At 37.6% G+C, this 22,049-nt stretch overlaps 1 protein-coding gene across 1 annotated transcript in view; it reads left to right on the top strand.

Moving 5' to 3' along the window:
* Positions 1-19,993, top strand: part of LOC115222962 (prickle planar cell polarity protein 3-B) — a 264,085-nt gene extending 244,092 nt beyond the window's left edge. The window contains exons 7-10 of the mRNA XM_029793370.2: positions 8,839-9,013; positions 10,344-10,513; positions 14,325-14,511; positions 18,247-19,993. Of these exons, the coding sequence (XP_029649230.1) occupies positions 8,839-9,013; positions 10,344-10,513; positions 14,325-14,511; positions 18,247-18,395 (681 nt within the window). The 3' untranslated portion in view covers positions 18,396-19,993. The remainder of the gene's footprint in view (positions 1-8,838; positions 9,014-10,343; positions 10,514-14,324; positions 14,512-18,246) is intronic.
* The last annotated feature ends 2,056 nt before the right edge of the window (positions 19,994-22,049 follow it).

The following is a 22,049-nucleotide window of genomic DNA, read 5'->3' as shown; positions in this document are numbered from 1 at the left end:
TATTATTATTATTGTTGTTGTTGTCGTTGTTGTTATTGGAATGGTAAGGTGGCAGAATCTTTAAAGCATTAGACAAAATGCTTAGTGGGTGTTCTGCTTAACCCTTTAGCATTTAAACCGGCCATATCCGGCCAAAAGTATTCTGCCTGTTTTATGTTCAAACTGGCCAGATCTGGTCTCTCACACCAACCCTACAATATCGCTTTAAAAATTAACAGCTACCTCATCAAAACCTCAAAGCTACAAGATAATGCCTGATTAGTTCAAGGCAATGTGGATGAAAAAGCATTAATTTTGGTAGAATAATGCGAACACTAAAGGGCTAAACTGGTGCTGGTCAAGGATTTTGAGAAAGACAAGTACTGGGAGGGAAATCCCGAGGGTCAATATTCTTGGAAGAAAGAACTAGAAATAGTGATTAGTGCAAGATCTAAGTCAGTTGGGAGTGCCTAAATGGAGATGACATGAGACCAACAAACCTTGGGGAACAAAGGCCATTATAGTAGCAGTAAAAAATGACAGAGAGAGGACACAGCTCGTTTGTAGCCTAGTGTGTGACTTCATGTTGATTATTAGTTGAGTAAGCTTTCTCGGGATGCAGTCTAGGAGGTCTGTGGGTGTGTGTGTTAGGAAGAGCATCAAGCCATAGAAACCATGCCAAAACAGACAACTGGAGCCTGGGCAACTCTCTGGCTGGCCAGCTCCTGTCAAACCATCCAACCCATGCCAGTATAGAGAATGAATGTTAAATGATGATGATGATGATTGAACGAAGAGAGAGAAGCCAGGTAAAACAGCAAAGTAAGGTGGTAAGGTAACTGTGAAAAACTGAAGAGTAAGGTGCTGGAGAAAGAGATACGGTTTCTGGGTGGTTTTGATTCTGCTGGGCCCCACCTGCAAGGTCATGTGCTGTTTATCTTGATATGTCATGCACATATGATTGTGTTGCATGTGCCTGGTGTACCCTAATCAGATGGGTAGTCATGATGGGTATACTGGGCTTTGTATATTTGTACTCCAGTGCCAATTTGATGGCATGCACTGCTCTCTCACTCAATAATAATAATAATAATGGCTTCAAATTTTGGCACTAGGCCAGCAATCTTGGTGGAAGGGATAAATCAATTACATTGACTTCAGTGTTCAACTGGTACTTATTTTATTGACCCTGGGAGGATGAAAGTTGACCTCAGCAGAATTAGAACTCAGACAGACGAAATGCTGCTAAACATTTTGCCAGGCTGATGATTTTGCCAGTTCACTGCCTTAATAATAATATGATAGTAATAATAATAATAATAATAATTTTTACTAATTTTGGCACAAGGCCAGTGATTTGGGGAAGGGGTAGTTGATTACATCAACTCTAGTATTCAACTGGAGCCTATTTTATTAACCTTGAAAGGATGAAAGGCAAAGCTGACCTTGGTGGAATTAGAACTCAGAACATAAAGATGGACAAAATGCCATTAAACAGTTTGCCAGGTGTGCTAATGATTCTGCCAGCTAACCACCTTAATAATACTAATTAATAATCTTAAAAGAGAACATAGAATATTGAGTAATATTTGTTTTCCATAAGCTTATGCTGAACTTTGAAGTAGAATAAAAACACTAAAAGCTACTGCAAGACAATACCTACCCCCATCAACTACAGATACAGGAAAGAAGCAACTCAATAGGTTAAAAGTCTCTAAAGTCACTGATATTTACTAACAACATGGGATTCTCTCATTGCATTTGAAATTCTTAACCTTTTTAAAACATATTATACCAAAAGATAAGATACATATCTGTATACATTATCAAGTTTAGTAATTGAGATAACCAAGTAAAACGAAGAACCCCCCCCCTTCATTATGGTCTTTTGGAATAATGTATCTGTCTGTATTTGGTTAATTAGCGTTGCTGTAAATAGATATTTTTGTAGATATATATTCTTTAGGTATAATACATTTTGGGGGACAGCAGTGATATTGGTTGTTAGTTTCTAATGGGCTAATCATTCACTCATGAAATTTCTGATGCTGAGACTAATAAAAGAGCACCTGCTGTGCAACTCAGGTGGAATAAATACCATGAGCTATTTCTGTTTGATGCACCAGTTTATTGGCAATTATCTTGCCAATGTGTATATGTGTGGCATCTATATATATATATATATTATATATATATATATATATATTTGTTTATTGCTTAGGCATAGCGATATTAATAACCTAGTGTTAGAACTCAATACACATATTCTTCAGAAAAATAAGCATTAGTCAAGTACAGAGCATAATAAGAGATAAATGACAAGGGAACAAGAAACTATGTAATGAACTTCACTGCATAGTAGCTTATTCTGGCGAGCTGGCAGAAACGTTAGCACGCCGGGTGAAATGCGTAGCCGTATTTCATCTGCCGTTACGTTCAGAGTTCAAATTCCGCCGAGGTCGACTTTGCCTTTCATCCTTTCGGGGTCGATAAATTAAGTACCAGTTACGCACTGGGGTCAACTTAATCCGTTTGTCTATCCTTGTTTGTCCTCTGTGTTTAGCTCCTTGTGGGTAGTAAAAAAAATAAAAAAGCTTATTCCTTCATCATTTTTGTCTTATATATGAGCTGGCAGAAACGTTAGCACGCCGGGCGAAATTCGTAGCCGTATTTCGTCTGTCGTTGTGTTCCGAGTTCAAATTCCGCCGAGGTCGACTTTGCCTTTCATCCTTTCGGGGTCGATAAATTAAGTACCAGTTACGCACTGGGGTCGATATAATCGACTTAATCCCTTTGTCTGTCCTTGTTTGTCCCCTCTGTGTTTAGCCCCTTGTGGGTAGTAAAGAAATATATATATATATATATACATATATTAATCAAAGTGTACAGTATTATACTTCAATTATGACCGATCTTGCCAATTAGTTTTGCCCTGGGGAGTTCAACAGAGTGCTAGATAACAGTCCAATTATGTAACCCAGTACTCATCAGAAGTAGATATCTTTATATATCATCATCATACGTCTGTTTTCCGTGCTGGCATGGGTTGGACGGTTCAACCGGGGTCTGGTAAGCCATGGAGGCTGCACCAGGCTCCAGTCTGATTTGGCAGTGTTTCTACAGCTGGATGCCCTTCCTAACGCCAACCACTTCCTCAGTGTAGTGGGTGTTTTTTATGTGTCACCGGCACAGGAGAGGAATGCTGGAAAAATTTCATGATTTTGGGTAAAAGAAAATATCCAAGGATCACTATTTACATTCAACGGATATTTGTCCTCATCTTGTTTGTTGTTAACAAATGTAAATCATCATCATCATCATCGTTTAACGTCCATTCTCCATGCTAGCATGGGTTGGACGGTTCGACCGGGGATCTGGGAAGCCAGAAGGCTGCACCAGGCTCCGGTCTTATCTGGCAATGTTTCTACAGCTGGATGCCCTTCCTAACGCCAATCACTCCGTGAGTGTAGTGGGTGCTTTTTGCGTGCCACCAGCATAGGTGCCAGGTGAGGCTGGCATCGGCCACGGTCGGATTGGTGCATTTTACGTGCCACCTGCACAGAAGCCAGTTGAGGTGGCACTGGCTTCAGCCACGATTCGGATAGTGCATTTTACGTGCCACCTGCACGGAAGCCAGTCGAGGCGGCACTGGCTTCGGCCACGATTCGGATGGTGCTTTTTACGTGCCACCGACACGGAAGCCAGTACGTAATTCCTCATCTCTTAAATATAGAACTGTACCCAAGGATCAGTTATAATTTTATTCAACATATTCCCCTCTCAGATTCACACACTTATAGCAGTGGTCCTTCAGTTTTTCTAAGCTCTGTAAAAGAACTTGGAAGGTTGGGCTCCAACCAGACTTTTGCGACACCCTTAAAGCCAGGAACATTTCAGTACCCTTTCCACCTTGTTCCAGTATAAATATTAAAACTGTAACCATTTTGATACCAACTTCTGCCTGAAACCTCTCCTGGTCTGATGATGCAAAACTTCTAATTTAATGTGATTTAAAATTAAGACCATCAAAATTTCATTTTAAGTTATGTTCCAAACACTAGTTTTAAGAATGGCAGTTATTTTACTAAATTCATTATTTCTAAAATCATTTAGTTAGTTAGTTAATTTGGCTCAAAAGCAAATAGCAAGGCCATGTAGGGGGACATGGAGTTATGTACAGGGTGGTGTTCATGTAAAGAGTTCAGGCCACTTGAGGTCAAGGGAGGCTTTGAACAAAGTGGTCGTCGGCATCTTCACCATCTCGTCTGGCAGCTTGTTCCACGGATCCGCAACCTGGACGGAGAAAGCTCCTCTCCTTCGATTGAGATGAAATCATCGCAGGTAGAGCTTTTCGGAATGACCCCGCAACCGACGCTCTGGAGCAGGAGTGAAGAACAGCTCTTTCGAGAGGTTACACTTTCCGCTTATGATGCTGTGGGCGAGAATGAGATCACCACGGCGGCGGCGTTTTTCTAGAGAATAAAGGTCGAGCGTCTTCAGCCTTTCTTCATTTGAAACAAAGGTGATGTATTTCAATAGAAATATGGCAGCAAAAGAGTTGAATTATATTTTTAAAAACCTGCTATGCACTGAGACACCCCTTGTAGTACACCAATGCATTGGGGTACATCTTTTGAGAACTAGTAAAAAACAGATAGAGTAGCAAAGAAAATATTTATGGTCAAGGGTCTGTGACAAAGGCCAATTTTAAGCATCAAAGACATCTTGTGGCTGATATAACTGGAACCTGCTGGCAGAGCTAGAAATTAATAGGGAATAAAAGACAACATATGTTGAAGTTGTTGACTCCTTATATTCACAGGAATAAATATGGTTTAAAGTGTTTAGGAAAGGAACAGGGGATGCAAGAAAAGCCATACATGAATATCTAGTATTTTACAATATAGAAATCTGGAAACAGGATATCAAGAAGATATCCTGTTTCCAGTTACACACTGGGGTCAACTTAATCCATTTGTCTGTCCTTGTTTGTCCTATCTGTGTTTAGCCCCTTGTGGGTAGTAAAGAAATAGGTAATGACTCAGAGGTTGATTGATGTTGCCTTCGGGAGTCCTTTCAGTTTTGCCATAAAATAAACTGGGAGTAAGAACTGATGCCGAGATTGAAACAACTCACAGATACAGATACAGACGCCCCCCTCCTCTCCCGCCATCAGTAAGGCTCATCTTAATCAATCCCAAATGATATCTTAATTTTGTTTTCTTCTATCTGGGTACACATCTGGATGCACAATTACGTACACACACACACACGCATGCACACACACACATATAGGTGTTGCGCAGTGTGTGTGTGTGTTTTTCTGTGTACTACTATTTTATTTTATTTTGTTATTATTATTATTTCCATACGTTCTGTAGTTTTTATTTCCACAATTCATTTCCTATTTCTTTCACAGGCAGCGGTGTTTTCTTTCTTTAGATTTTCAACCACCATAATTGGTCATGAACAAGCTTTTAGTACAGTAGTTGGCTGGTACTAGTGTGGGTGTCTTGAGGAATTAAGAAAGAGTGGGTTGGGCTGTCACTGTTGGCGGTGGTGGTGGTGATGGTGATGATCTCAGCTGAAAGAAAACTTGGCTCATTTGCAAAAGCAAAGCACAGATGTGTGTCTAGCAGCTTTTGCTCAATTATTTCAAACTAGCAACAAATTATCATTGATGTTACCTGTCTTACAACACACTTGTTGGGTAGAATAATAATAATAATACTACCACTACTACTAGTAACAATAATAAATAGTAATAATAATAATGTGTAGATGGTGTAATCTTGCTTGTCTATATTTATCATCTTATCTCATGACTGTGCCAGTGTATTCAACAATTCTTTACTCTAAGAGTATTGAAAGGTATTTTAATTTTGGAAAAAGCAAAATAGGTTTTTAAAAACCAAAATAAACCAGAAAAGTGTTAGAAAGAAAATAATAGAATTACAAAAAAAGAATACAAAAAACACCTAGCAAAGATACTACAATAAAGAAAATAATCCTGAAATACCTAGAATATAAGTGTTTATATATCTATACTCTTTTACTCTTTTACTTGTTTCAGTCATTTGACTGCGGCCATGCTGGAGCACCACCTTTAATCGAGCAACTCGACCCCGGGACTTATTCTTTTGTAAGCCCAGTACTTATTCTATCGGTCTCTTTTGCCGAACCGCTAAGTAACGGGGACATAAACACACTAGCATAAACACACAAGGAAGTGCATTGTGACCAGTGGTGTATAACATCTGGTAGTCTGGTTGATACAGTGATATCATCATCATCATTTAATATCTGTTTTCAATGCTGGCATGAGTTGAGTGGTTTGACCAGAGCTTGCAAGCTGGAGAGCTGTACAGTATTCCAGTCTGATTTGGCATGGTTTCTATGGCTGGATGCCCTTCCTAATGCCAACCACTCTACAGAGCATACTGTGTCCCTTATACATGTCACTAGCACAGGTGCTTTTCACGTGTCATTGGCTTCAGGCCATGACCACGATTTTACTTCACTAAGTTTGATGTGTGTGTTTGTATGTATTATATATATATATATATATATATATATATATTGTTTAATAAACACAGTATATATTTTTGTGAGCTGCTAATAGTTTCATGCAATAAAAATGCCTCAGACAACATTTTATAATACATCTGGTACCTGAGGATTGTGTGAACGCACCAGATGTGTCATAAAATGATGTCTAGGTTGTTTTCAGTGCATGAAACTGTTAGCAGCTCATAAAAATATATAACTGTGTTTATTAAACAATATTTATCTCTCACCAGATGGCGTACTTTTTTTGTTGATGTTACCTTCATGGAAGGCGCATGGCTCAGTGGTTAGAGCATCGAGCTTACGATCGTGAGGTTGTGAGCTTGAATCCCGGACCGGGCTACGTGTTGTGTTCTTGAGCAAAGCACTTTATTTCACGTTGCTCCAGTTCACTCAGCTGTAGAAATGAGTTGCTACGTCACTGGTACCAAGCTGTATCGACCTTTGTGTTTCCCTTGGATAACACTGGTGGCGTGGAGAGGGGAGGCTTGTATGCATGGGCGACTGCTGGTCTTCCATAAACAACCTTGCCCGGACTTGTGTCTAGGAGGGTAACTTTCTAGGTGCAATCCCATGGTCATTCATGACCAAAGGGGGTCTTTTACCTTCATGGAAACAGTATACTATATATATATATATTTATATATCTTTAAAAATTATAGTTTTAAAAAGTAGCAATTGACTAAAATATTAGAAAAAAAGAAATAGAATTATGTGGTTCTTGACATTCATGTGATTCACTACTTTTAACCCAATCTGCTGAGCCTGGATTTCTACTTTCAGCAACATTTGAACTTAGAAATTCTATTCTTTTAAAACTTATCAAATCATAAATTCTTAAATAACAGGAATTGGTTCAAGTCTGAATAGTTATTTATGCTTTTCCCCTCCAACACATGACCACCACCAGGGACAAAACATTACTAACAGTCATTTACTCTCCAATAGTTTTCATTCCCCTCAGCAGTCATTCACCCACATTTTCATTCACTCTCACCAATCATTACTCATTTCCAGCAATCATCATTCACTCTAGCTATCGTTCACTCTCAAGCAGCCATCATTTACTCTCAGCAGTCATCACTCATTTCAACAGTCATCACTCAACTCCCACCAACCTACCAGTTTTCGTTCACCCCCTCCCTCCAGCTTCATTCACCCCTTGTCTTCATTTACCTTCAGTTTCCAAACCACTTTTCTTCTTTAACCTTCTTACACACCCTCCACCCTTCCTGTACCACCAACAACAGTGCCACCACCCTATTCTAACATTTCACACAAATTATTAACTGTCATCTGTTCATAAAACAATCTTGTTAACCTCACATAAACAGAACAGGTTCCCTTGAAAGCTAAATAAAACAGCTCTTAATATCATGTTTAATATCAGTGTAAACTATAAAGCTAAACTACAAACTTGTCTCACCAATAATAATAATAATGTCATGTTAGAATGCTTAAAATATAATAAAATAATAACAACAATATGGCCGGAAGCTATGTAGAACTTTTTGAAGTTTGTTGATTCTAGGCAGGGAATTGGTGGAATAGAACAGAACCATTAGAACAGATTGCTGGTGCAAAATACCGCTTTATTTCTTGAGTTCAAACTTTTTGCCTCTCATTTTCCATGGTTGATAAGATCAAATCATAAAGATACAAGTTAAATACTAGGGCTGATTTAATATTTCTATGTATTTACTCTTTTACTCTTTTACTTGTTTCAGTCATTTGACTGCAGCCATGCTGGTGCACCGCCTTTAGTCGAACAAATCGACCCCGGGACTTATTCTTTGTAAGCCCAGTACTTATTCTATCGGTCTCTTTTGCCGAACCGCTAAGTGACAGGGACGTAAACATGCCAGCATCGGTTGTCAAGCAATGCTAGGGGGACAAACATAGACACACAAACACATACACACTTATATATATATACATATATACGACAGGCTTCTTTCAGTTTCCGTCTACCAAATCCACCCACAAGGCATTGGTCGGCCCGGGGCTATAGCAGAAGACACTTGCCCAAGGTGCCACGCAGTGGATTTAATGTAAAAAAATTGTTTTTTACAGTAATAATAATGTAAAAAAAATAAAGCTTTATTACTTTGTAATTTTCTGCCTTAATAAAATGGGTGTGGAAAAATTGTTTATTTATATCCCTTATTTTATCTTGATTTTGATGAGTAAAAAGCCCTTCATATTATGCATGTAGTTTAACATTACACATTTTAATTTTGATTCTATTTTTACTTTTGTCTTTATACGTTATTTCCTTTTGTTTCTTTGTAGGATTTATCATACAAAGATAAGCATTGGCATGAATTCTGCTTCAAATGCGGTGAATGTCAAAAGAGCCTTGTCAACCAGCCTTTTGCTTACAAGGATGATGCAATTTTCTGTTCAGATTGCCATGATGAACTGTTTGCAGCTAGATGTGATGGATGTAAAAAACCTTTTAAAGGAGGTAGGGCAGTGAAGTTTTATCTTTTTTTGTCTTTTTTTTTTTATGCATATTTTGTTTTGATTGCTTTTATACTAGGTCCAGTTACTGAACTGTGGCCATGCTGGAACATTGCCTTTGTTGGATTAGGCAAATAAATCGACCCCAGTACTTATCTTAAATTTAGTGTTTAGGAAGGGCATCCAGCTGTAGAAACACTGCCAGATCAGACTGGAGCCTGATGCAGAAACACTGCCAGATCAGACTGGAGCCTGGTGCAGCCTTCTGGCTTCCCAGATCCCCGGTCGAACCATCCAACCCATGCTAGCATGGAGAACGGACGTTAAACGATGATGATGATGATTCCATTAGTCACTTTGGCCAAATATATGTGTGTGTGTGTGTGTTCGTCCCCCACTACTGCTTGAGAACTGGTTTTGGTGTGTTTACATCCCCATAACTTAGCAGGGTCAATAGAACAAGTATTAGGTTTAAGAAAAAAATCAGTACTGAGGTCAATTCATTTGACTAAAAATTCTTCAAGGTGGTGCTGCATCCTGGCCACAGTTTAACCCTTTTGTTACCAACCCGGCTGAAACCGCCTCTGGCTCTATAGTACAAATGTCTTGTTTTCATAAGTTTTGAATTAAAATCTTCCACCAAACCTTAGTCACAATTTATGTTCCTAATTTAATGATAACTAATTTATTTTACTAAAAATAAATACAGTAACGAAAGGGTTAATGACTGAAGCAAGTAAAAGATAAAAGATACATACAAACAGAAATAGTAAAACTAATATTATTATTCACAACCATGAATGACTTAGTAGCACTTACCATGGTTTCTATTATCAAAGATACCAAGATAGATCCTTTGTCTCAACCATTTGTTTTTTTACCTATGGATCTCTTTCATTACTATTCTATTCTAGTGGACCACCATAGCCATCCAGTGTCTAAAAACTAGCTTTATAGATGCTTCTTTCAAATTCCAATTTTGTTCTTCATCCATTAACTAACATAGAGAAAGAAACCTGTTTCTGGCAATAAATACAGCAAAATCAAAATTTTTCATGGACCCTTAAAATATTATTGTGGATTCCTAATTTACTATTTTGCTAGTGTGGACACCCAAAATCTTAAATGGACCCTAGTCTAGAAGTAGAAAAAATGTCACTCTGAAAATGGCACCCTTAATTCTTAGCCAACAACTAAAATTAAAATAATGGTGAAATGGAATTTGTTTTTAAGGTTGTAAAGGAGTTTTGATTTCTTTTCTAGAAGCTCCTGTTTTTTTTTTTTCTCTATTTTCTTTCTGTTAATTGATATATTTATTCATTTAAATTTTGTAGGAATGAAGAAATTTGAATACAAAAATACTCAATGGCATGAAGAATGTTTCTTGTGCAATGTCTGCAAAGAGGCCATTAAAAACAAGAGCTTCATTCCTCGTGGTGATGAAGTTGTCTGTATCCCCTGTTTCGAAAATAAGTATGCTCAGAAATGTGCTAAATGCAATGGTGTAAGTATTGATCTAACACTTCCATTATTGGTCACACAGTTCTGTCATTGGTCCAAGAGTTCTGCTATTGATTCAAAAGATTCATTATTGATCCAACAATGACAGGCTAAAAATATTTGGGTTTTTTTTGTTTTTTTAAAAAAAAATATATAAGTTATTTTAGAGTTTCTTTAGACCTATCTTAGATACGATAAAAATTTATATATATATGTATACTTAACATATACACACACATATATGCACATATGTACACACAAATATGCATATTTATATATACAGGCATATATATATATATATCAACATTTAACGTCCGTTTTCCATGCTAGCATGGGTTGGATGGTTCGACCTGGGTCTGGTAAGCCATAGAGGCTGCACCAGGCTCTAGTCTGATTTGGCAGTGTTTCTACAGCTGGATGCCCTTCCTAACGCCAACCACTCCGTGAGTGTAGTGGGTGTTTTTTACATGCCACCAGCACAGGAGCCAGAGCAGGCTGGCAAACGGTTGGTGCTTTTACATGTCACCGACACGGACACCAATCAGGCGACACTAGTATCTGCTATATATATATATATACATACATACATACATGTATATATGAATATACACATAATATATACACCATTGGTTACGATGAGAAGGGTTCCAGCAATGTGAAATGAAGTGTTTTGCTCAAGAACACAACACAATGTCCAGTCAGAGAATTGAAACCACAATCTTACAATTGTGAATGCAACACACACACACACACACATTTATACATATATGCCTATATGTATGTATAATTCTGTACATTTGTTATACAGAGGACAGTTATTCTTTCAAGATACATGTAATCTGGTTTTATCTTTTTAAACAAGGTTTTTTAATTATTTTTCACATTTTCACTCAAGTTCCATTGCAATTTTTTAAAACTGAAACTTCTTATGCCATGATCAGGATTTTTAGATCTTCACATATGTCCACACATACACACGTCTGCAAATATATACATACAAACACGCAAACATACATATGCAGGAATATAATATTTTTTAAGATGTCTGAGAGGGAACCAATTTATTTGAAGATTTAGTTTTAACAAGTAAAAAGAAAAAAAACATGAAAAAGAACGAAAAGTTGAGAATTAATTAAGCTATTAGTTCCATTGAGTAATCAGCCTAGTTTTTTTTATTAATACAAGAGGTGGTTCAAAGACATGTAAGACTAACTCCTCAAAGAGCTAAACAGCGTCATTAGGGTAGTGCTTTAGTTATAGTTCTGTATATAGGGTCAGAACTAAGTCAATAGTGGTGGTGGTGTTGGTGGTCTCAAGTAGAAACAGCAGTGAGTAAGACTTCAAGTAGATTGACAGGGAAATAAACACTTTAAATGTATGAGACGAGGTGAACTTACATAGTGGGACAGACAGGCATGAGTAACCAGGCAGTATGGCTTTGTGTTTAAGAAGCTTGCTTTGGAACGATGTGGTTTCAGGTTCAGTCTCACTGCACAGCACATTGGGCAAGTGCCTTCTTTTATAGCCCCAGGTCAACCTATTCTTTGTATGTGTGTATAATATATATATTTGATTATGATTTTTGATTTTTCCAGTTTCAGCTCATGAGCTGTGACCATGTTGGGGCACCGCCATTTAGCTGTATATATATATATATATATATATATATATATATATAGTCGTTTGGCAAGGGTTGAACACTCATACATCGTCTTTGACAGGAGAGTCCATCATATATATTGTTGACCAGCATATCCCTGGTTATGACATATAACTGGTCAGAATATTACTGACAAAGGCGGCAAGCTGGCAGAAACGAAATGCTTAGCGGTATAGTTTTTCATGCTGGCATGGGTTGGACGGTTTGACAGGACCTGGCTAGGCAGAAGACTACACCAAGTTTCACTGTCACTTCTGGCTGGGTTTTTACAGCTGGATACCCTTCCTAACACCAACCACCCCACAGAGTGGACTGAGTGCTCTTTACATGACACCAGCACTGGTAAGGTTTGTTTTAGCATGGTTTTTATGGCTAGATGACCTTCATTTATATATATATATATATATATATATATATAAATGAAGGTCATCTAGCCATAAAAACCATGCTAAAACAAACCTTACCAGTGCTGGTGTCATGTAAAGAGCACTCAGTCCACTCTGTGGGGTGGTTGGTGTTAGGAAGGGTATCCAGCTGTAAAAACCCAGCCAGAAGTGACAGTGAAACTTGGTGTAGTCTTCTGCCTAGCCAGGTCCTGTCAAACCGTCCAACCCATGCCACCATGAAAAACTATACCGCTAAGCATTTCGTTTCTGCCAGCTTGCCGCCTTTGTCAGTAATATTCTGACCAGTTATATGTCATAACCAGGGATATGCTGGTCAACAATATATATGATGGACTCTCCTGTCAAAGACGATGTATGAGTGTTCAACCCTTGCCAAACGACTTGCACAAATGATTTGTTTGTGGTGATCAAATGTATGTGCTGTACATTAGCTCATTCCCTCCATCAAATTGACATTGCCTGAACAAATGCATGGTGTACTACATGTCAGGTGTCGAAGTGATCACAAAGCAATGTGAGATTAAGTATTTTGCTCAAGAACTCAACACACCACCCAGTCTAGGAATTGAAGCCACGATCTTGTGACTGTGAGTGCAACACCCTAACCACTAAGCCATGCACCCTCATACACACACACACATACATACATACATACACACATATATACTTGGTACAGCCCTCCAGCTTACCAGTTCCAGTCAAACTGTTCAACCCATAGAAAACGGATGCTAAATGACGATGATGATACACACACACACACCCCTCTATTTCTGTTTTAGAGTGTGCTTTTTTTCTGACTTATGGACTACTAACTGAATATATGTGTGTATCACTATATCACGCAGACTATCAGATATAGCTATACACCACTGGTCACAATGCACTTTCCCGCATTGTTGTAGCTTTCAAATGACGCCACCCCACTGGCTAGGTGAGCAGGCCAACATTCCCCTTGAGTGGAATGTCACTTAGTCACAGGATCACCTATCTACAACTGAATGAACTGGAGCAATGTGAAATAATGTTTTGCCCAAGAACACAATGCACCACCAGTCTGAGAATCAAAACCACAATCTGGCAATCAAGAGTGCCACATCCTAATCTCTGGACCATGTCCCTTCATCAGCGTTTAACGTCCACTTTCCATGCTAGCATGAGTTGGACGATTTTGACTGAGGGCTGGTGAACCAGATGGCTGCACCAGGCTCCAATCTTGATCTGGCAGAGTTTCTACAGCTGGATGCCCTTCCTAACGCCAACCACTCCAAGAGTGTAGTGGGTGCTTTTTACGAGCCACCAGCACGGGGGCCAGTCAGGCGGTACTGGCAACAACCTCGCTTGAATCTTTTTACACATGCCACCGGCACAGGTTCCAGTAAGGTGACACTGGTAATGATCACGCTCGAATGGTGCCTTTTACGTGCCACTGGCACAGAAGCCACTTAGCCGCTCTGGCAACAATCACGCTCGGATGGTGCTCTTGGCACCCTACTAGCACGGGCACAAGTGCCAGTAAGGCGACGCTGGTAACAATCACACTCGAATAGTGCCTTTTATATGCCACTGGCACGAAAGCCGGTTAGTCGCTCTGTCAATGATCACACTCATATGTTGCTCTTTGCACCCCTCTAGCATGGATGCCAGTCATCAAATTTGATTTTGATCTATATAAAAAATGAATTAACGCATAAAGGAAATGTATTTAAGATAAATATCTGCTGTTCTTTTTATTTTCCCCATCCATGCAGGTGCTAACCAAAGGTGGTGTTGCATACAAGGACATCCCATGGCATCGCGAATGCTTCACTTGCTCGAAATGCAACAAAAATCTAGCCGGAGAGAAATTCACATCACGTGAGGAAAAGCCGTATTGTGCTGATTGCTATGGTGACTTGTTTGCTAAGAAGTGCTGCATTTGCTCAAAGGCTATTATGGGTGAGTTTCCAAAATATTTCCTTATAATTTATAATTCTGTATTGCTTGGTCTATGTCTCAGTTAATTATGAGGGCAGAAATTAATAGAGTTGCACTTAATACTTGGGATGAACAACCAAGGAAGATTAAATGTTACATTTATGTATTTGAAAGGCGGCAAGCTGGCAGAAACGTTAGCACACCGGGCGAAATGCTTAGCGGTATTTCATCTGTCGTTACGTTCTGAGTTCAAATTCCATCAAGGTCGATAAATAAAGTACCAGTTTCGCACTGGGGGCGATATAATCGACTTAATCCCTTCGTCTGTCCTTGTTTGTCCCCTCTATGTTTAGCCCCTTGTGGGCAGTAAAGAAATATACATTTATGTATTCGTTTTGTAAGATTCTTGATGTGAAATCATGAGTTGAAACAGATATTGTTATATTAGGTTGTCCCAAAAGTTTGTAAACATTTGCGAAAATTGAATTTTTACTCGCCAAGTACTAACAAAAACAACAAAAATTATTCCTCAAAATAAAGACCATTATTTTCCAAGACTTTCTACGAACTTTTGGGACAACCTTATATTTCAAGATTGTCATTTTTTTTTTCTTTTTTGCCAAATAAACACATGCATTACATACCCATTCTTCACTGCAGAATTATTATTGTTCTTAATTTACTGTCCTTTGTCTTAAATCTTTTGTTGTACACCCTGTGACCTTTTCAGTGACTCTCTATTCCATGTAGCTCCTGTTCAGTCTTATTACACAGGCAAATAAAAAAAACAGAAAAATCACAGAAGTCAAAAGGACATACACAGTAAATGTATTAGACTGACACTCAGAAAAAAGTTTAAGATAGTAAAAAGAGGGCATGTGAAGTTTCAAGCATTGCTCTTTGTCAGAAAGAAGAAAATGTCCAGAGAGAAGCACATGGCTGAAAAATAACTGACTGGAAAGAGATAGAGAAAGTAGTTTTTGAAAGTAGGAGAATGCAAAAACGGCCAGTGTGTTGTGTTTATGTGGTTGATACAAATACATATATAGGTAAGAAGCTTGCTTCCCAACCGTGTGGCTTTGGGTTCAGTCCCACTGCACAGTACCTTGAATAAGTGTCTTCTACTATAACCCTGGGCTGACCAAAGCCTTGTGGGTAGATTTGGTAGACAGAAACTTAAAGAACATTGGCATGTATGTTCCATGTTAAAAGCACCCAGTAGACTCTATGGAATGGTTGGCATTAGGAAGGACATCCAGCCATAGAAACCATGCCAGAACAAACAATGGAGCCTGGTGTGGGCCATGACCTTACTGGCTTTGGTCAAACCATCCAAACCATACCATCATGGTAAATGGACATTAAATGATGATATATAAATGTATATAATGTGTGTGTGTGTGTCATTGTGTTTGTCCTCTATGACCACTTGACAATAGGTGTTGGTTTGTTTACATCCCTGTAACTTAGCAGTTTGGCAAAAGAGACCAATAGAATAAGTACTTACTTACTTGTACTTGTGGCGACGTTCACCCTGGGTGGGTTGAGTTGGCTTCTTCTACCACCCTTGAGGCATCTCGAACTATGGCAGCCCACGCACAGCGGTCCTGCGCCAGTTCACTGGAGATAGCGAAAACCAGTCGTGGTTCCATCGGCGCCGGCCGACCACCACCTGCGGACCCGTGAGCATGGAGAGGTCCTCCTTGATCATCGTAACCCAGGTCTTCAGCTGCCTGCCCGCGCGTTTCCGCCAGTTGGGAGGACATCACGGCTCAGTTCTCCCACCGGACGCCTACACGCATGGCCAAACCACCGCAAGAATAAGTACAAGGCTTTTAAAAAAATGTACTGGGAGCAATTTGTTCAACTGAACCCTTCAAAGTGGTGCCTCAGCATGGCCACAGTCCAATGACTAAAACAAGTAAAAAATACATAGATATGAAATTTATATTATTAGTAAGTTATTATCAAAAAAAAGTGATCACAATATGCAGCTTCTACTAGTTATCTATATATATTTCTCAATAAGAGGTTTTCACTGTTTCAGTCATTTGATTGCAGCCATGCTGGAGCACTGCCTTTAATCGAACAAATCAACCCCAGAACTTATTCTTTGTAAGCTCAGTACTTATTTTACCAGTGCCTTTTGCCAAACCGTTAAGTTACAGGGGACATAAACACACCAAAATCAGTTGTCAAGCGATGGTGGGAGGAAAAAGCACTGCACTGCACTGCACTGCACTACACTACACTACACTACACTACACATGATGATGATGATGATGATGGAGGGTTCAGTAAAATAAAGCAGTAATCATATTCTATGGACATGTACGTATCTCTTGAGGCCTGCTGGTGCCTTGCAAACCTTTTGGCAAATGGAACATATTAAGGACTCAGTTTTCTTGTGTGTTTGTGTATCATTCGCCACATGTTTTCTTGAGAAGACAGTAAGGTCTGCTTTGCTCCATGACACAAAACCACAATAACAAATAAGGTTCTCATTTAGAGGAGCAGTGTTTTACCAGCATGCCTTGATGTTTCTACAAAGTTGTGTGTGTGTGGAGGCACAATGGACAGCGGACTCGCTGTCATAGGATCATGGTTTTGATTCTCAGACCGGGCGTTGTGAGTGTTTATTGAGCGAAAACACCTAAATCTCCACAAGGCTCCAGCAGGTGGGGGGTGATCCCTGCTGTACTCTTTCACCACAACTTTCTCTCACTCTTTCTTCTGTTGGCCTGCTCGCTTAGCCAGCGGGGTGGCATCATTGAAGGCTAAAAATCAATGCGAAGTGCATTGTGACTAGCGATGTGTAGCAACATCTGATGGCCTGGTTGGTCACATGATCATGTGATATATCATCATCATCATCATCATCATTTAGCGTCCGTTTTCCATGCTAGCATGGGTTGGACGGTTCAACTGGGGTCTGTGAAGCCAGAAGGCTGCATCAGGCCCAGTCTGATCTGGCAGTGTTTCTACGGCTGGATGCCCTTCCTAACGCCAACCACTCCGCGAGTGTAGTGGGTGCTTTTTACGTGCCACCCGCACAGTAATATATATATATATATATATATATATATATACACACACATACACACACATGCTTATCACAGTAATAATTTATAAGTTAGATACAGACTCACATATTTTAGGGGAAGAAAGTATAGTTGATTAAACTGGTCCCTCTTGCCAGTACTTTATTGGTATGTATTTTGTTGTCCCCAACTCTGCTTCGCCATCCAAAAGGTGAGCCTTTCATATGAAGATTTTTCTAACAAGTCTAATGACTGAAACAAATAGAAGGTATAAAAGTTAATTAGAAATATCATGGGGTCAAGCAGGCACATAATATTGATTAGACAAACTCTAGTATTTGATTGATATCTATGTTATCAACTCCCTAGAAGGATGAAGAGTAAAAACAAACTCTAGCTGGATTTAATTTAATTTAATTTTTTGGCTCAAAAAGCAAAAGCAAGGCCATGTAGGGGGACATGGAGTTATGTACAGGGAGGGTGTTCATACAAAGAGTTCAGGCCATTTCTGGTCAAGAGAGACTTTGAACCGAGCGGTCGTCGGCATCTTCACTATCTCATCCAGCAGCTTATTCCACGGATCTGCAACCCGGACGGAGAAAGCCCCTCTCCTTCGATTGAGATGAAATCATCGTAGAAAGAGCTTAGTCAAGAACTCTGACTTCATAACAATAACATTATTTTTAATAAGCTTTTTCTTTTTGTCTTCTTTCAGGCTTTGGTGGCACCAAGTTCATCTCTTTTGAAGACCGTCACTGGCACAGTGACTGCTTCAACTGCAACAAGTGCAAAACATCTATGGTTGGCAAGGGCTTCCTTATGAATGAGGGAGACATTTTGTGCCCTCCATGTGGACGCAACTAAGACCTATATCTTGGGTTACTTTACAAGTCTCTTAAAGTCTTTAAATCTGTCCTTGGACTTGATGAAAGATATTCAACAACAACAGCAAAAAAAAAATTTTTTTTAACCCTAAACGAGTATGTAATAAATATGGTTTATCCATTAGAATAATTTAGATCTATGATTATTTATTAAAGTTCAATTGTAATTTACCCACCGCCTTCTTTTCTACAATTTAGGTCCTGGCAAAAATTTCGCAGTTTTTGTCAAACTTTTTCGTGTTGTTATTTTTTCTCTTGTGGTGAAAATCATTTAAAAAGAAAAAAAAATTATTTTTTAATCAATAATAATAATAATTACAATATTATTATTATTATTAAGAGAGAGAGAGAGAGAGACAATTCTTCAAATTGTACTTCATTTCATTAAAAAAAAAAAGAGAAAAAAAGCCTTTTTTTTGTTTTTAATTTTCAATCAATGCATGAATGCATGTTCTAGAAAGTTCTGACTATTCTTTGATAGCCATGTACCCGAGTCTTCTTTAACAGCCAAACTATGTAAACTAGGAAAGGCAGATTACTGGTTTTGCTTTTTTTCTCTTTTCAAACTGACAGTTTTTTTTAATCCCTTTTGTTGCTGTTTTTTTTTACAATTAATTTTTTTCAAATAAACATTAAAACTGCTAATTATGCTGTTTTTATTTTCATAGATTGATTTAGTTTAAAAAATTTTTTTTTAAACCAATAAATGAAAAGAACTGGATCTCTGTCCCACACATAAAACTACAGCATCCAAGGTGAATTAAAATTACTTTCATTATTAAGAAATCAAATTTAACCAAGGTAATGCTTACCTTTCCACCCCACTCTTCTAGGGGATGGGGTTTATAAAGTACTTTTACATATATAATATATACATACAGGGAGTCCATTCATTATTTGACCCCTATCTTAAAAACTAGTCTTGTGCTTAATCAAAATAAATCTTAAGTTACAAGCACAAATTCACGGGTGAAGCCTTCACACATACGAACAAACAAACCCATGTGCTATTACCAATAGGTATTGTGCTCGAGTACCTGTAAAAGATTTATTCAATTAACTTCAAACACTTCTCTGTATCCTAGTACAAGACTTATATCAGCAGGAAATTGCTTGCACATTACTAAACTGACTAAAATCTGCTTCATTTGATAGTGTACATTATTAAATTGATTTTGAAGGGAAATGTTTTACATATTCCACAATTAACAATTGTAGAATTGATGCTTTCTTGTTTTCAAGACCATTATGGAAAAAAACCATTTCCACCTTCAAAGAATTTTTTTTTCTTTCTTTCTTAAAACTGTTGGTATTAAGACGAGGGGTGAGTTTCAGGTATACTATTTAATAAACATTAAACCAATGAAGGTTCTTTTCTTTCTTTCTCTTGTCTCAAATAAAAAGTAATGTTTATATAAAAAGAAAAACATTTATTTTCCTCACTAATCTTGTTGATTTAGAGGTGAGGTTACTGTACAGTATGTTTTTCATATATATTTTTTCAAAATGAAAGAAAAGACATTCTTACACATAATTCGAAAAATCTGGCTGTGTCTTCAATAAAATATGTCGCTTGTTTTTTTCTTTCTTTCTTTTGTTTGTGGAAATAAAAGCCTTCTTGTTTACCAACAGATCTATTTATTGGAGAGAAAAAAAATTTATCTAAAATATTGATAATAATGTGTACTATTAAATTCATCTCTTTTCTACATTATTAAAATGAGGAAATTTTTATTTAATAAATTAATTTAAAAATCAAATTTTTAATTTTTTTCCTTTTTTGCATTAAATATTTATGAAGAAATATTTAAATAAATTCTACAAAATGAGAGGAAGGGTGAAGTAAAAAAAACAAAAAAACAAATGATTTTTTTTTTTTATCGATTGCAGTTTTTGTATGCTATTTCTCCATCTTTGAAAGTTGTACAAACTGAAGAGTTTAAACATGAAAAAGAAAACATCACATTGAAAAGATGTCTACATCTTTTTTTTTTAACTGACAGAAAAATTATTACACATTGGCAACAATTTTTATATATTGATGTCATGTCTTAACTTTTAACAAAACTGTGTAAAACTTAAATCAACCACCCTACCCACCACCACCAAAAAAATTTTCTAGACCATAGTGCCTTCCAGGGAATAATCCTCCTCAACTTCTTCGTTCATGAGTAGGATTTTTTTTTTATCATAAAAATGATAAACTAGAGATGTGTGTAGTGCAAAAGAGTACCTCTTGAACGTGGGCTCAGTAAAAAAAAAAATTAAATAAATACAAAAATAATGCTTCTTTTTAATGACATTGTACTTTATACTGCTGTTTTTATTTATTTTTTCGTTTTTTTTTGTTTTGATTTTTTTTCTGTCTTGAGCCCTGTAAATGAATCTGCTGAGACAAGAAATTATTTCTCATTTGCTATTGCATGGATATTAATTAATTAATTAATTAGATCTCATTAATCTAAAGCAAGGCAGAATTGATGATAGTAGTCTTAGAATTCTCAAGCAGTATTTATTTTTATGTTTATTATTATTATTATTAAGGCAGCGAGCTGGCAGAACCCTTAGCACACCAGACAAAATGCTTAACAGCATTTCTTTCCAGCTTAATGTTCTGAGTTCAAATCCCGCCGAGGTCAACTTTGCCTCTTATCCTTTCAGAGTTAATAAGATAAAAGTACCAGTCAAGCACTAGGGCTGATGTAATTGACTACTGCCTCCCCTAAAAAATTTAAGGCCTTGTTTTCTATTGTAGAAAGGATTATAACGAAGGCAGTGAACTGGCAAAATCTTTGGCATGTTGCAATGAATGCCTAACAGCATCGTTTCTTCGTTCTGAGTTCAGATACCATTGAGGCCAGCATTGCCTGTTATCCTTTCGGGGTTGATAAAATAAAGCACCAGTGAATTAACTGGGATCAATATAATTAACTAAGCCCTTCTCCAAAAATTTCAGACCTTGTACTTATATTAGAAACGATTATTAAAATTATCATTAACTTATTGCTACAGATAATAGGAACAATTTAAAGGGGTATTTTAAATTTACTTCAACCTCAAATTCATAAGTGCTGCTATTGTTTCTCATTGATTACCCCAGCTCAACATACACACACACAACAATTGTCCTCTAAACTACCAAATGATCAGATAATTATCATAGTCATTAAGACTACTAATTTAATGTTTGCATGCCAATGAGGATACCGCTCCACAGTTGCTTGACCTGCTGAAATAGCAACCAAAGTTTTTTCCACTCACATCCTGTCATCTTAAAACAGGAAGGACACATTGGACAAATTTTATATATCTAGGACACATAATCCTATACATATATATATATATATATAATGACATAGACCTAGATATATATATATAAAAACACTAGAATTCCTATGATCATGGGTCCGTTTGATCAGGGTTAAAGTGGGAGCTAAACAACGACACCACCATGTTTACATTCTTCTCTGCTGAGGCTAAAATGATATTGTTTTAAATGTGAAAGCAGCACATTCTGTTTCTAAAACACAAGGACTATAAAAATCTTGTACAGAGTCATACTGTTTTCTTTAAATAAAGTTAATATCCAGCATTTATTGTTACCTTTGTTTGCTTGTTTTGGTTTTATTTTGTA

The sequence above is a fragment of the Octopus sinensis genome, linkage group LG21 (assembly GCF_006345805.1).
Source record: "Octopus sinensis linkage group LG21, ASM634580v1, whole genome shotgun sequence".
NCBI lineage: Eukaryota > Metazoa > Mollusca > Cephalopoda > Octopoda > Octopodidae > Octopus > Octopus sinensis.
Note: the sequence above shows the minus strand (reverse complement) of the source record. Positions and strands in the feature narration are given on the sequence as shown.